The 13,358-nt window shown below is 54.4% G+C and overlaps 5 protein-coding genes across 5 annotated transcripts; 4 read left to right on the top strand and 1 right to left on the bottom strand.

The window, feature by feature from the left end:
- Nucleotides 1-182: 182 nt before the first annotated feature.
- J4E86_000994 (uncharacterized protein) lies at nucleotides 183-1,043 on the bottom strand (the record flags this gene model as incomplete). Its single annotated transcript, XM_051441566.1, has 1 exon — nucleotides 183-1,043. The coding sequence occupies one exon, from the start codon at nucleotides 1,041-1,043 to the stop codon at nucleotides 183-185; it is 861 nt and encodes a 286-aa protein (XP_051307737.1).
- Nucleotides 1,044-1,205: 162 nt separating this feature from the next.
- J4E86_000993 (uncharacterized protein) lies at nucleotides 1,206-3,163 on the top strand (the record flags this gene model as incomplete). Its single annotated transcript, XM_051441565.1, has 2 exons — nucleotides 1,206-1,388; nucleotides 1,451-3,163. The coding sequence occupies 2 exons, from the start codon at nucleotides 1,206-1,208 to the stop codon at nucleotides 3,161-3,163; spliced, it is 1,896 nt and encodes a 631-aa protein (XP_051307736.1).
- A 564-nt stretch (nucleotides 3,164-3,727) lies between these two features.
- On the top strand, nucleotides 3,728-8,210 carry J4E86_000992 (uncharacterized protein; the record flags this gene model as incomplete). The annotated part of the gene is made up of 2 exons (XM_051441564.1): nucleotides 3,728-4,522; nucleotides 4,581-8,210. 2 exons carry the CDS (start codon nucleotides 3,728-3,730, stop codon nucleotides 8,208-8,210), a joined length of 4,425 nt encoding a protein of 1,474 aa, XP_051307735.1.
- A 731-nt stretch (nucleotides 8,211-8,941) lies between these two features.
- Nucleotides 8,942-10,312, top strand: J4E86_000991 (uncharacterized protein; the record flags this gene model as incomplete). Its single annotated transcript, XM_051441563.1, has 1 exon — nucleotides 8,942-10,312. The coding sequence occupies one exon, from the start codon at nucleotides 8,942-8,944 to the stop codon at nucleotides 10,310-10,312; it is 1,371 nt and encodes a 456-aa protein (XP_051307734.1).
- A 2,688-nt stretch (nucleotides 10,313-13,000) lies between these two features.
- On the top strand, nucleotides 13,001-13,352 carry J4E86_000990 (uncharacterized protein; the record flags this gene model as incomplete). The annotated part of the gene is made up of 2 exons (XM_051441562.1): nucleotides 13,001-13,103; nucleotides 13,153-13,352. The coding sequence occupies 2 exons, from the start codon at nucleotides 13,001-13,003 to the stop codon at nucleotides 13,350-13,352; spliced, it is 303 nt and encodes a 100-aa protein (XP_051307733.1).
- Between the last annotated feature and the right edge of the window lie 6 nt (nucleotides 13,353-13,358).

Genomic DNA, 13,358 nt, shown 5'->3' with positions numbered 1-13,358 from the left:
TGCGGTCGAGTGAATGAGAGATGATCTAATGCGAGTGAATTCTGGAAGCGTTATGTAATAAGTCAGCTGTGGGTTAAGTGAAAGCTGTGGGAGCATGCCAGTGCACCGGGAAGATGAAGGTGAACGGATGACCTTGTGAAGACTAGATAGATGTCTCACAGCGAGCATGCAATGTGTCTCTTCTACTTCTTCCCCTTCTTCTTTGAATCGCTGTCTTTGCCTTCTTTTGCGAAGCCACCCAAGACTAATGCCTCCCTAGCCGTAGTGTTGATGATGCGAAAGCGGTCAGGACCTAGATGTATACCACCATACCATCTTGTGACAACCACCATGACGTTCCAAACATCCATCAGCTGCATTAAGTGCAGCATGCGCGATCCTGCAGCAGTCTCACCATCATCGTCGCAGTCTTGGTAGCTTGTATCGTTGGGGCCTTTGATCCGCCAGGCAGTCATGTTATGAGTTGCGCGAGCAGCCTTCTTGTCTGTCGCTAGGAGATGCGCGACGTACTGTCTAGCCTGTGCTGGTGACGATACAGGTGCTGCGCGAGCTAAGAAAATTGACTTCTTCTCGGTAAGCGCGGGTGCTACGATCCAAGGTGGCTCCGGTCCAAGGTCGATGGCCGGGTCGGACTGGATATGGGAGCTCTCGTCTTTTTCAACGTGCTCATCCTCATGTTGATCGTGTAGTTGAATATCTCCTTGCTCTTCCGCTTGCTCCAAAGCTTCTCTTGCCTCTTCGAGCAGATCGTAGATACATGCCTCGCCGGGCTGGTAGATCCTTGCCAGAACTTCTCTCACTACGTCGACAGCCTGGCTGCCCATACCCTTGGGGACATCTTGTCCCACACTCTGAGTGCCTAGCACGGATGGCGGCGCATCCGGATAGTCTGCCGGAAATTCTATACGCAGAGTTATCGATGGCAGCGACGGCAGACGTAGACTGTATAGTCGTTGGTCTTCATCTAAGGCTGACAGGGTGCCTTCGTCGAAGATGGCGTTGAGCGAGGTGACCTCATCTTGGATGGCGTCGTTGGCGGACATATTTGTGATTGCCTTGGCCGATGGCGGGGTGAACGATGCGGAAGGCGCGCTAGCTTAGCGTCGATCGCGTTCGCAATCTTGGAAACATCAACACCCTCGCGACACCCATGTCGACCTCCTTCCCCACCACGAACTCATAGCCGCAACCTCACATTGCCAAACATGGCGCCAAATGATGACGCCAAGCGCAAGTCAGGTCTAACGATTGCGCAGGTGAAGTTCAAGCAGGCAATGAAGGATCCCGATGCCGAAGATCGTTCAGCGCCCATTGCAGTCGAAATTAGCTCGCAGCTTTTCAACCACGTTGATGCCGTTCTTCAGCAGAACTCGCCCATCAATATCCAGGTATCTAGCTATAAAACCGTCAATCACATATCACCGGGAGCAGACTAATTCGCCGCTCGTAGAAATGCACAGAATGGATCGTGAAGCACGTAGCTCCCTCCAAGGCTCGGATCACCACCCTCGGCGCGTATCTCATCGCTGTTTCAAAGTCTGTCGTAGTAGATCAGAGCACTCCAGCGCTAGCGAAGAAAGCAGCGCGCAACCGGATGGATCTCTTGTTGATCGTCAACGATGCCCTCCATGCTGACAAGTTGCATCATCGCGACACGACGAAGCAGAGTATTCTTGGCAACGCGTGTCAAGATTTTGTCCCTGACTTGATCGAACTCGCAGCGGCGTGTATCACCGAGAAGGGATCGCAGCTAGAGGTGAAGCTGAAAGCCATTGTCAACTACTGGGCTGTTAACAAGCTCTTGAGCTCAGAGGGTCTGAAAGCTTGTCGACACAAGGCAGACGAGGCCTTGTCCGTAGCACAGGGTCGCAAGCGCAACTACGTCCTTCCAGAATACCACGGCGACCGAAATGCCAGATGGCACGACCTCCCCGCATCGTACATGCTCGAGCCCATAATCAAACACCCGAACCGCCCGATCCACGAATCTCAGATCAAGATACGGAAGTTTGACAAGAAGCCTGTCAGTTCACACGTTCGCGCTCTCCTCGACAACTTCTTCGAAAACATCGACCTCAAGTACCTGCCCACGGGCGATAATCCGACCGGGGAAACAACCAAGTATAGGCTTTCGTTGGATCCCATGGGCCAGCTGGTCAAGCAGGACAAGGAGACTGGCGAGACAGCTACAGTGGCAAACGGCTACGGCTGGTCGCCAAAGTTCTGTCGAGATATACAGAAATTCACCGTCCCGGAGACCATCAAGATCGCGCGAGAGGACATAGAACGCATGGAGGACATGGAGGACCCCCCGGTCTTGTCTGTCGCGCGTCGCGTTGGCCACGATAGTCGACCCTCTACTTCCTCGTCGACAGAGTCGGGCCCACCCTATAGGGAGCGAAGAAGGGGATACAATCGTAGCCGCAGTCGCAGTCGCAGTCGCCGTAGCCCCGGGGGTTATCAGTATGACGACGCACGCCGTCGAATGTCACCCGACGGATCCATGGGTCGCCGCAGGGTCTCACCACATGGACCTTCGCGTCGAGAGTCTGAGGGCAGGGGTTTCGTCGAGGCGCGACCGTCATCAAGGGCATACGACAGAGAAGGATCACAGCCTGGATCGCAGTGGAGTGGTGCGAACAGGAACACTCAGTCCAGCCCCAACAACCATCAGCATCAGGTCCCGCCCATGCTGCATCAGCCGCCTTTCAACGCGCCGCCGTTTCCACCACCGCACATGTCAGGCCAGTTCCAAGGCCAGTTCCCGATGTCAATGCCGCCATTCGGTGTTCCTCCCCCTCCACCACCGCAGTTCCAAGGACGTGGTGGCTTCGTCCCCCCTCCCCCGCCCCCCAACTTCAACGGCATGTGGCAACCTCCTCCTCCCAACATGAACATGCCACCGAACGGTCCGCAACAAGGTAACCAGGGTGGCAACCAATTTGGTAACCATCACGGAGGCCAGGGTGGAAACCGAGGCGGCAACCAATTTGGAAATCAGGGCGGCAACCAGTATGGTAACAACTTCGGTCCTGGCAACAATGGTCAGTATGGTCAGAGCCGTGGCGGATACCAGGGTGGACGTGGTTATGGAGGTGGGCAGCGCGGTGGCAACGGCAATAGGGGAGGCTGGAGGGGTAACGGACGAGGCGGGCGATACTGAGATGAGGTGTGAACGCTTGCGACCAAATGGCGCATGCAGACATGCGTTCAGGATCGATGCGCAAAACTGTAGGATATCCAACACATGCCGGTATTCCTTGGAAGAAGCATGTACATTCTTACGAAAGACTTTAGAGCCCTTCTCTGGGTGACTTGATCATCTTATAGCTTGCCTAATCTACTCATTGTATACTTGGCCGTATGTTTTCATGTCTTGACGCGAGTGACTCTGACATTGGCGTGATTCGTAGCATGCTCTGAATGTATCGCAAGAAAGTGCAAGAGATATTTCATGGTTAAGCTCGTATTAGTGGCACCAGTATCTAGAACCCCCAAGTCGATATGGCGGCTTTGAGTCAGTGATGCCGCGGCACTGCAATCGGGAACGCGTCGAGACGCGTCCGCTGCGGGCTCGTCATGCGCGGATAGTCCCGCACCATCACCGTTCACCACGCACCAGTCACCACTCACCCGCCCACGGCCCGGCGCACTATTACTCTCACCTCTTCCTACCCACAATGGAGACGATCTACTTGGACACATTCTCCAACGGACGTTGCGCGTAATGGCGCGACCGAAAAGGAAACGCAACTCATTGAGAACCAACACAAACAAACGTTCACGATACGTCGATTCGAGCCAAAGCGAAGCCGGCAGCCAAAGCGACACTTTGTGGGCAGCGGAGTGCATTCTCGACGAACGAGTGGTCCGTGGTGTACGCAAATACTACATCCAATGGCAAGGGATTGACTCCAAGACTGGAAAGACGTGGGAACCGACTTGGGAGCCGGAAGAGAACGCCAACGACTTACTCGTCGCCCACTGGGCACAGGAGAAGGCGCGCATCTTGGCAGAAGTCCATCAGCAATATCCAGGAAGCGACAACGGACACGCTGAGCAACCACAGGAGGCACAAGCATCGAGGCGCATCCGCAATCCCCGTGTGATTGACAGCAGCCCGGAGCCCAGCAGCGCATCCTCTAGTCCTTCGACATCTCTCGACAATCGAGCCGACTCGGAGGGACTGCCCAGTGCTGCAGTGCCCGCAGCTCGTGCTTCGCCTCGCATCCAGATCACTCGACGGGGTGACAGTCTCGAGAGGAACGAATACGTGCGCTTCACGCAGACACCATCGTCTCAGCCAGCTCCGACCCCAGAGCCTACCCAGGACACCAATCTCGACAGCTCGCAGTTGTTCGCAGCACGTCCACGACCTCATCTGTCAGACATAGTCCCCGACTCGCAGAGTTCCAGCGGTGAAGGAAGCTTCGTCCCCACGACCCAACGCACCGAGGACGTTAGCCAGCAAAGCACCGATTCAAACGAGTCGCAAGTAGAGAATTATCTTGCTGAAGATTCGGTATGACCAGCCCTTTCCCTAGCCAGACATCGGTGTGTCTACTAACCAGTGTTTGCAGGGCCTACTTGAACTCATTGAAGAAGCCGCACAACACGCGCCGTCACCTGCACGATCGATACCCGAGACGATACTCGATACCACCGTAGCAGACTCGCAGAGCCAGCGGCAGAGACCTGAGGCAGAGTCGCAAGGTGCTCCGAACACACTCGAATTCATACATATTTCCTCACAGGTGGAACACGAGTCGAGCCCAGAACCGGAGGATAGTCTGCAGATTCAATACAGCGGAATCGATCAGGGTGTTGCAGAGGACGAGCATCAGAGAGTCGTAATCAACGAGCTTGGGGCGCCCCAGGCTGATCACGCCGCTTCGCAGACTCACTCAGTACAAAGCGCACGCGAGACTACCCCAAGCAAGGAGACCGATACACTGGGCGAACACCCTCGTTTGGAACCAGCGGCTATAGACGTTACAAGGAATGCTTCGACTGAGGTTGTGGATACGAACCAAGTCCCGACCTCACTCAATAAACCATCTACACTAGTCGAGAACAGCCAATCTCATCACACCACAAGGCCCAACGTAGCTAGCGATACACAAGTCTCCGACGGTGGTAACGAGCCGTCGCAACATCAAGCTTTCCAGCAGATCAGCGTTTGCGACAGTCAACCAAGTCTAATTGAGCATTCGGTATTGGAAGACAACGAACAGTTCCCTTTCCAGTCGCAATACCCGTTTCGGCATTCTCAGCCTTCACAATCCGTATCTTGTATCAAGTCCTCAGAACAGCTCCCACAAGCTTGCGCGACACCGGCCCTCCCAGGACGAGTACTTGCTGGGGTAAGTGTGCCAAGCGAATCCAATCCGGCGCCAGCGCTCGACCCACCTCACCCATCAGTCCAAGCATCCACTGCACCTCATCACCAAGATCACAACGACACGCTAGTGGAACTTCTCGACCCCGAAGCTGCTCACAGCGTCTCACCGTCAGGCCAGCTTCAAGAAGAGCTGTCTCTGCGTGATCAACTGCTGCACGCGTCATCCAGTCCGGAGCGCGTACAGAACGCGCAAGTAGTACCTCTTGAGGCAGATCTGAGCACGCAAGAAGATACATCTGAGAGCATACGAGATACTATCGAAGAAGAGGTGGCGCATCGGGCTAGCTCTGAGTCTCGTCACGACTCATCGCAGGAATCGCCAGAACGCCCTTCAAGATCGCTGAATCACGAGACCTCGCCGGTTCCGTACCCACCCAGCTACTCGCTGCAAACGCAAGCATCTCGACTTCCATCGCGGCCTTGTACGCCTGTTCCTACCTCATCGCTCTCAATCATGGCGGGCGAGGGTACCGGAGACATCATTAGGCGGCAGATGCAAGAAGCCATCGATAAGCGCATAGCAGAGTCTCGCCGTACTCCCAGAAGGCGTCCCAGGTCTTCGATGACGCCCTCAGTAGTGGAACATGCGCCCGCGGCTACGCCTACGCCAGTGAGCAGGCTACGTGAGACGCAAGAGCCGGCAGAAGGCACTCGATCGCCTTCCGCTGTGCCAGACCGCTTCCCTCTTGCGCAAGCGCCGACGTCGCTCCGGAATATCGCCTATGCTCCCAGCAACGTGCAGCCAGAAGCTCCCGCACTAGATAAGGTTATGACTTCACCACCAAGGAATCATCCAGAGCCTACTATCGCTGAAGCAATAAAGCCATCAGAGCCTATCGTACCGGTACCAAGATCTCCCACATCTGACGAGATGGAGGTCAGCGACGCAGACGATGAAGATAGCGAAAGCCTCTTCAATGATGATCTGCAGCTGGTAGACCAGGAGTTCATCGTGCCCTTGTATATCTCGGGTCGACAAAGAGATACGTACGCCCAGTACATCACCGCAAAGAGGGATCTGTTAGAGCCATTCCTGAAGGATCGTCACAGTCTCAACTCAGTCGAGGAGGTCAAAAACATCCTATCCCAGCTACGCGCTATCGAGACGCACATGGACTTGGTATTCGCTGAGGCTGAATCGAACACTTTAGATGGTGAGGCTTCGGCAACGCAAGCAGAGCACGCAGCTAGATTTGGCTTGGAAAACTCCACCAAATTTAGATTTCTGTCAGCGCTATTCAATGATTTGCGACATTGCGAGCCGCAGAAACACGTTGTATTGGTCACAGAGAGCGACAACGAGACACTCTTCCGCATCCTTGAGACGTTCTGTAAGACAACGTACATCAACTACACTATGCCTGGTAAAGATCGGAAGGCAAACCTGAAAGAGGTGGTAGGTAACTTGTTGGTCACCATTATCCCAAGCGATGCATCGCCCATCATACATGTTCCCGACCTGATCATCTGTCTCGACGGTGTGCAAGACGCAGCACAGATTCGCAAGAAGAATTGGGCCAAATCGCCTAACTGCGATGTCGTACCTGTGCTACATTTAGTCATTCCAAGGACTGTCGGCCATATTGAACGGTACATAACGTCCAGCCTGGATCCCATAGATCATATGCACACTCTCCTAGCGAGTCTGGCGCATGTTCATCCTGATGTTGGAAAAGCCATCGATGAACGCACACCACGAGACGTCGAGTGCGCTGAATTAGTCTCTTACTGGATCAAGAACAGGATGGAAGGTGCTGATTGGCCACTGTCTTCCATTGGTAGTGTCAAGGACGTTATAGAGTATCAGACGCAACAGACGCAACAGACGCAACAGACGCAACAGACCTTAGCCGACGCTCCTATACCTGAACGTAGCAAACGCCCTCTGGATGACGAAGAGCTCGACCCTGCAAAGCGTATGCGGTTCACTCCCCAACCGCAGACCGTGCCTGCTTCTGCGGTCGACAAAGAGCACGAAGTCACGCATATTAGCGATTCCATGCCCGGCACTGCAGCTTACGATTCTGATCTGCGAGCCCAACTAGCCAATGCGAAAGAAGGGCTTCGGGAAGAGCGAGAAGCTCGTAGAGCAGGTCAAAGAGACTTTGGTGAGCACAAGGATATGTGGGATAGGCAACAAACAGTGCATGAGGATCTGGCAAGCGAGCATCGCCGTGTGAAGAGAAGACTACAAGATGCCGAAGACAAAGTCGAGACCTTGACCAGGAACAACACCACTCTCACCGAACGTCTCACGGCGCGTACCACAGAGATGCGTGAGGTGAAGGAAAAGCTCAAGGAGCAGCGGGAGACAGCCCTCCTTGGAGACGATGCACGACTTCAAGAAATCGCCAAGCTTCGCAATCAGCTCGACGAAGCGAACGAAAAGACGGAGCAAGCAGTGAAGAAGGCTGCGGCAGCAGAGCAGATGTTGGATTACATGAGAGAAAGCTTGCAGGATGCCAGGTCCACCGCCTCTACCGCCACTGCTCGCGTTGAAGAACTCGAAGCCCAGCACATCATACTTTCCAAGGCGGCTTCTGGGGATGCAACGAAGCGGAAGAGCATGCACATCGAGAGAGTCTACGATGACCAACAGCAGCGTATGAAAAGGTTGGAAATGGAGCTGAGCATTACGAAGCGTACATTAATGACGAAAGACGATGAGATAGCTCGTCTCAAGAGTATGGGAGGTAGGCCTGGCGTAGGCACCAGAGGAACGAGTGCAACGCCGCAGCCCAAGACCAGGAGTAGAGCAGCTAGTCCCACTTTCCCTGGCGGGCGAATTGCCAACTTGAGAAACAGCTAAGGCAGCTTGGGAATTTTTTAGGTTAACGGGCTCTGGATTTTGACCTGCTCTTGTTGAATGCGTTCGGACTTGGTGGGCATGTCCTCTCGTCGGTGGTGTGGGCGACATGGGCAGAGAGGCCATCTTGGTGACAGCGTATGACGGCTAAGACTACCAGGATACTTTACTTGCTCTCCCGACATGCCTTAAAATGAATATATCTACATTGCATACAATTCACTGTTCCTACACTATGCGCATGCTCTTGTGTTCATGACCTCGCGCCGACGACACCGGAGCTCATCACCGTTCCGACCACCTTTCAATCACCAGGTGCAGACCGAGAGAAGGTCACGCGTAGAAGATACTGCCCTCTTCACCGTCTTCGTCTGGCTGACTACAGCGTTGAGCTACGACGTATATGTCCTTCCAGGCCTCTTCCGCTTCTTCAGTCGCAATATGCTAGACGATAGAGTGACCTCAACCACGACTCTGACCGACGAATTCTGAACAAGATACTTTGAAGTTGTCTGCAACATTCACATCCACAGACTTCGCCGCTCCAGTCACCAGCGAGCGTATCTTCACCACATACACTGTGCTGTCACGTTTCGAGAGTTATCCGGCTACAATAACCTACCAGACCTTCTTACTACAAATCACCATCTAGCACAGTCACCGGATCCTCACCACAACCTGAGAAGCCAGACTCCATCTCACCAACATCCATACACCCTCAAACCACATTTACCATGCCAGCTTTCCAAGGTGGCATTTTTGGGGGCCCAAACCCTTTCCGCCCCGGCGGTGGTCAAAGAGGTGGCGGTGGAGGCCGACCAAGCCAGCCTCAACCGAACCCGTATGATGATTACGACAACTCGCCTCCCATGATGGGTGGCATGCGCGGCCCTGATCCCATGTACGGCGGCGAAATGGGCGGTCCCATGACAGGCGGCCAGACACACTCCTACTCCACATACCAAGACTCCGACGGCAACAGACATGAAGAAGGTTACGGTCCAGGCGGCCCATTCAGCAACTCCGTCCATGGAGGAATGGGCAGGGGTCAAGGTCCGCCACCCCAACGACGCCCACACCCAGGAAGTCTCCTAGGCGGCCGAGACACCGGACCAGGCGCTTTCTCCTCTGCTTTCTGGAGCGGCCCCAACCCCTTCCGCAGCAACGGCGCCAACGGCCCTCCCAACGGACGCAGCGGTCCCAACACAGGACCCCGCGACCCTTCCTTCAGAATGGAAGTCGAGCCAGCACCTATGCCCCATTCCAACGGTCTCACAAGCGAAACTTCCGAACTCATAGCCGACTTCCTGGCAGAGCAAACACAGCCCCTAGGCGGACCCATCACACCCCCAAATGCAGAATGTCCGATTTGTCTGGAGCCGCCCAGCGCGTCGCATCTCTGTGTGCAGATTAAGAATATACCCGGGTGTAATCATCTTATTGGGAGGGAGTGTCTGAAAGAGATGTTGGTGAATCGGCCGGATGATGCAAAGAAGTGTCCGATTTGTAGGGCGGAGTTTCTGGCCGAGGATGGGATTTGGCAGGATTCGGAGCAGTTTCAGCAGTTGGGACGGGGTGGTCCGCCTGGGGGTGGGGGTGGGGGTGGGCCTCCTCCTGGGTACGGTGGTGGGATGCCGCCGAGACCTGCTGGATATGGTGGTGGTGGACCTCCTCAGGCTCCTCCTGCTTTTGGTCGTGGTGCTCCTCAGATGCCTCTACAGACACCTCGTCCAACACCTCGTCCGACACCTCGTCCAGCACCACCCAGTTATGCCCGCGCAGCTGCTTCACCAGCTCCTCCAGGCCCTCCAAGCTACATGGCAGCACCTCGTCCACCACCAACACCTCGTGCTGCTCCTGGACCTAGTCCCCACGCCGCTCCCCCAGGTCTTCGCAACGCGATGCGCGGTGGAGCCAGGGTTCACGGCATGGGCGATGTTGGTAGAGGACGGGGTAACGAGCAAGACGACGACGACGGTGGCATGCAAGGTGGTCCCCCAATGATGAGCCAGGACAGGTGGCCACCTGAGCCACGTGAACCCGAGAGCAACTTTGGTGGCCGTGGTCAACAGCTTGGCTATATGGACGAACGGCAGCTTTGGTAGATCGGCATCACAGTGGTGGACTGCTATAGTTGTGTATGGAGACGACTACTTCAGAGGGACAGCTTGGCAAACTACCCCTTCTCACTGACCAACACTCCGATGTGCCTACCTAAAGCTACCCGCGCATGGGTTCATTCTCAAGCGTGGAGCCCAGAAAATCTCGATGGTGAACGGTAGAAACGAGGCCGTTGGGCGTCTGGGTTTGCTTTTCTTTGCTTTGTTTTTACTTGTAAGCGCGGACCGAACACATCGGAACGTAGCTTAGGGCTGGTATTGCGGATGAGTCCCGCACTATACGCGAGTTCAATACGGAATGGGTGTAGGCCCGATATGTAGAGTCAAAATTCCGGTCAACGCCTCAACACTACAGTAGGTGAACCAAAATTAAATCTAAACCCACATCTCTTTGCAAACATTGGTTCATCCAAATCGTGGTACGCAGGGCGGTCGAAATAAGCTTTGCGACATATCCATCACGGTATCTGTCGCAATATTCGCGCAATTCGTGAAACCACACTAGACGATATTCCATATCGATTTTGTTGGTTGTGGGTGTGTATCAGGTACAACTGCGTCCGACCCTGGTGGCATCGGCTCATGCACCCTGCAGGGCGCGCCCTATTGATCGACCGCAAGATAAACTTACATGGTAGCGGTGAGCAGAAAGACATCGCTGCACTTGACGTTTTTCTTGTGTCGCATTTCGTGATTGATCATGCTGTGCGCTGCCCGGTGATTGACGTTGCTTTAGAGTTGACTGGACCGGATCGACAGATCCACAGCGGGAATAATGGTGTTGGTGTTGTTTGAGGAAATGGCGCACCTGCAGCGACATGGACATGTTCAAAAGCGCGTGCTGACAGTATGAGCCTAGCGTTGGGTTGAGGCAATATCGTGCATGGGGAGGGTGGCTGTGTGCTTGATAGCGAGGTGCATGCAACCTCGGAAAGCACTTTCCGGATGCTGACATGGTGCAGGAAAGTCTGAAATCCCGTCCACGAAGGACGTTCTGCCAAGTCTTGGGTCAAAATAAACAGGAAGGTGAAGTTGCCGCGGTCACAGCTGTGTGCCTGACGACTGGAGACAAATGACGGCTTTCAGCCGAGCCATCCGATTGAAAGCATCGGCCCCGCAATACGGTCCCGCTTATGGCGCTGCCCCTCATCGATCGTCGAGGCCTGGTGATGCGGCGCCTGCATAGAACACGTTTGGAACAATGCGGCGTTTTGACATCGTGACGTTTCGGCGGCCTACACCGGTTTTCTCGTACGTAAAACGAGGCTTCTAGACCCCCTTGGTCTGCTGAAATGCCATCATGCCAAACTATGCATATGTTTGCAGCATCGTGGATGACCGAGGGCCATCGCAAGAGTTGCTTTCGACGTCTTATGCTGTGGGCCGGTGTGACGTGGGTCAGACTGCGCATGCAGCAAAATGCATGGCAGAGAATTCGAATGAGTTTCCGCATCCACGGTGGAGAGTCTTGGCTGCGGCTTCTTGCGGTTCAGCCCTCAGAAGCGGACGTTTAGTTGCAGATCCTGATAGTCTAGAAAAAGGTCTCCCCGTTTCCTTGCATGGCGCCAGACGACGCGGCATGGGTCGTCAAAGAGCACCACGACGTCCCAGGAGACGTGCGCCAGCAACGTGGTTCTCTGGAAAGGTCTGACACCGTACCAGCGATATGCAGGTGCAAAGTGAGCTGGCTGGGCCATGCGCGACAAAGAGAAAAAGACTAGATGTGGCCGGTAAATGGCTCAGTCGTGGCGTAGCTGCTGATGTCTAACCCAACGCACGGTCGTCCCACTATGAGCAAGGGCTACCTGGGCCGTCGTCATCTTGGAGCGCAAAATAGAAGCGAATATTGGCTTTGTGTCATTTGCTCGTCTCTAAAAACCGTATTACTGGCCTTTGCGGCGTGTGGCGACGTGCTCCGCAGCTGGGTTAATGCAGCGATGTTGGCTAAGTTAGTCAGGTGGTGCCACTCAAATGCAGTTGTATCAAACTATCTGCGTCACGCAACATCCATCCGGTGTGCCGTTGAACAACGCAGTTTAGATACTTGCTATGAGCATCGTGATGTGTGCTATAACAGGTATTGCATGCATAGAGCTCAAAGTAGTCTGGCGCTCAACAAAACATTACACCGCTCGAACAGGCAAGCACGAATGAAAAAACCTGGGGAAGCGCTACGGGAGCGCGATGGTCCAGGGGTAACAGAAAACAAATGGCGCATTCATGGATGGCTAACCGGCATGTATCACGCTTCTGTACTAGGAAACAATCTGCCCCCAATTACGTTGCATTGGTTCGGGCTGATCGAGATGCATGCATCGGTGTCTCTTGTGTGGAACTTATCGTGACGGCGCGATTCGTTCTGTTTCTGATTGTGCGGTGAAGCTTCCGAAGCCCTTGCGATCGTGATTGAATGGTGCCTCGATCCTAGCCCTCAGCCACGTATAAAGACATCATCTGCTGCCCATCTTTCTCTCGAAGCAGCAAACGCATCCACAGCAACTCTACAACCAATCTCGAGTTTCCAATCTAAACTCTTTCGCAACAAGACGGGATCGACACCAGAGAACTACCCTCATACAAACCTCGAACTACCTACCGCAGCCAATCAGCTCCGCCTACATCACGACCCACACTATCCACCTATCATCTATCATCTATTAGAATCCAGACATCATGCCTGCTCTTCCATTCAACTCGTCCGCTGCCTCGTCACCTTCATCTTCACCTACCTTGTCGCCTACCATGACGCCTTCAATAGTTCTCCATCCCGCATCGGGTATATTTGATCAACCATACTAAAGCCTCCCATCTAATCTCTACAGCAGGTGTCTCATCACAGAAGAAGGAGCTTCTCAAGCCAAAGGAAGATCCTGCGCAGGCCTACCGCATTCGTTATGCGCAGTACCTCGCAGCCACCTTTGGCTTCTCGATGCAGGCTGCGCTCGCCGAGGCGGATTGCCAGCTCGCGCCGAGACGCACCTCAAGTTCGAGCATGTCGGAAGCTGAGTCGTTACGCGCGATTTGAGCTGGG

Source organism: Alternaria arbusti (genome assembly GCF_024043155.1).
Source record: "Alternaria arbusti strain BMP 1465 chromosome Unknown scaffold_1, whole genome shotgun sequence".
Taxonomy (NCBI): domain Eukaryota; kingdom Fungi; phylum Ascomycota; class Dothideomycetes; order Pleosporales; family Pleosporaceae; genus Alternaria; species Alternaria arbusti.
The sequence above is the reverse complement of the archived record's forward strand: the minus strand, read 5'-3'. Positions and strand labels throughout refer to the sequence as shown.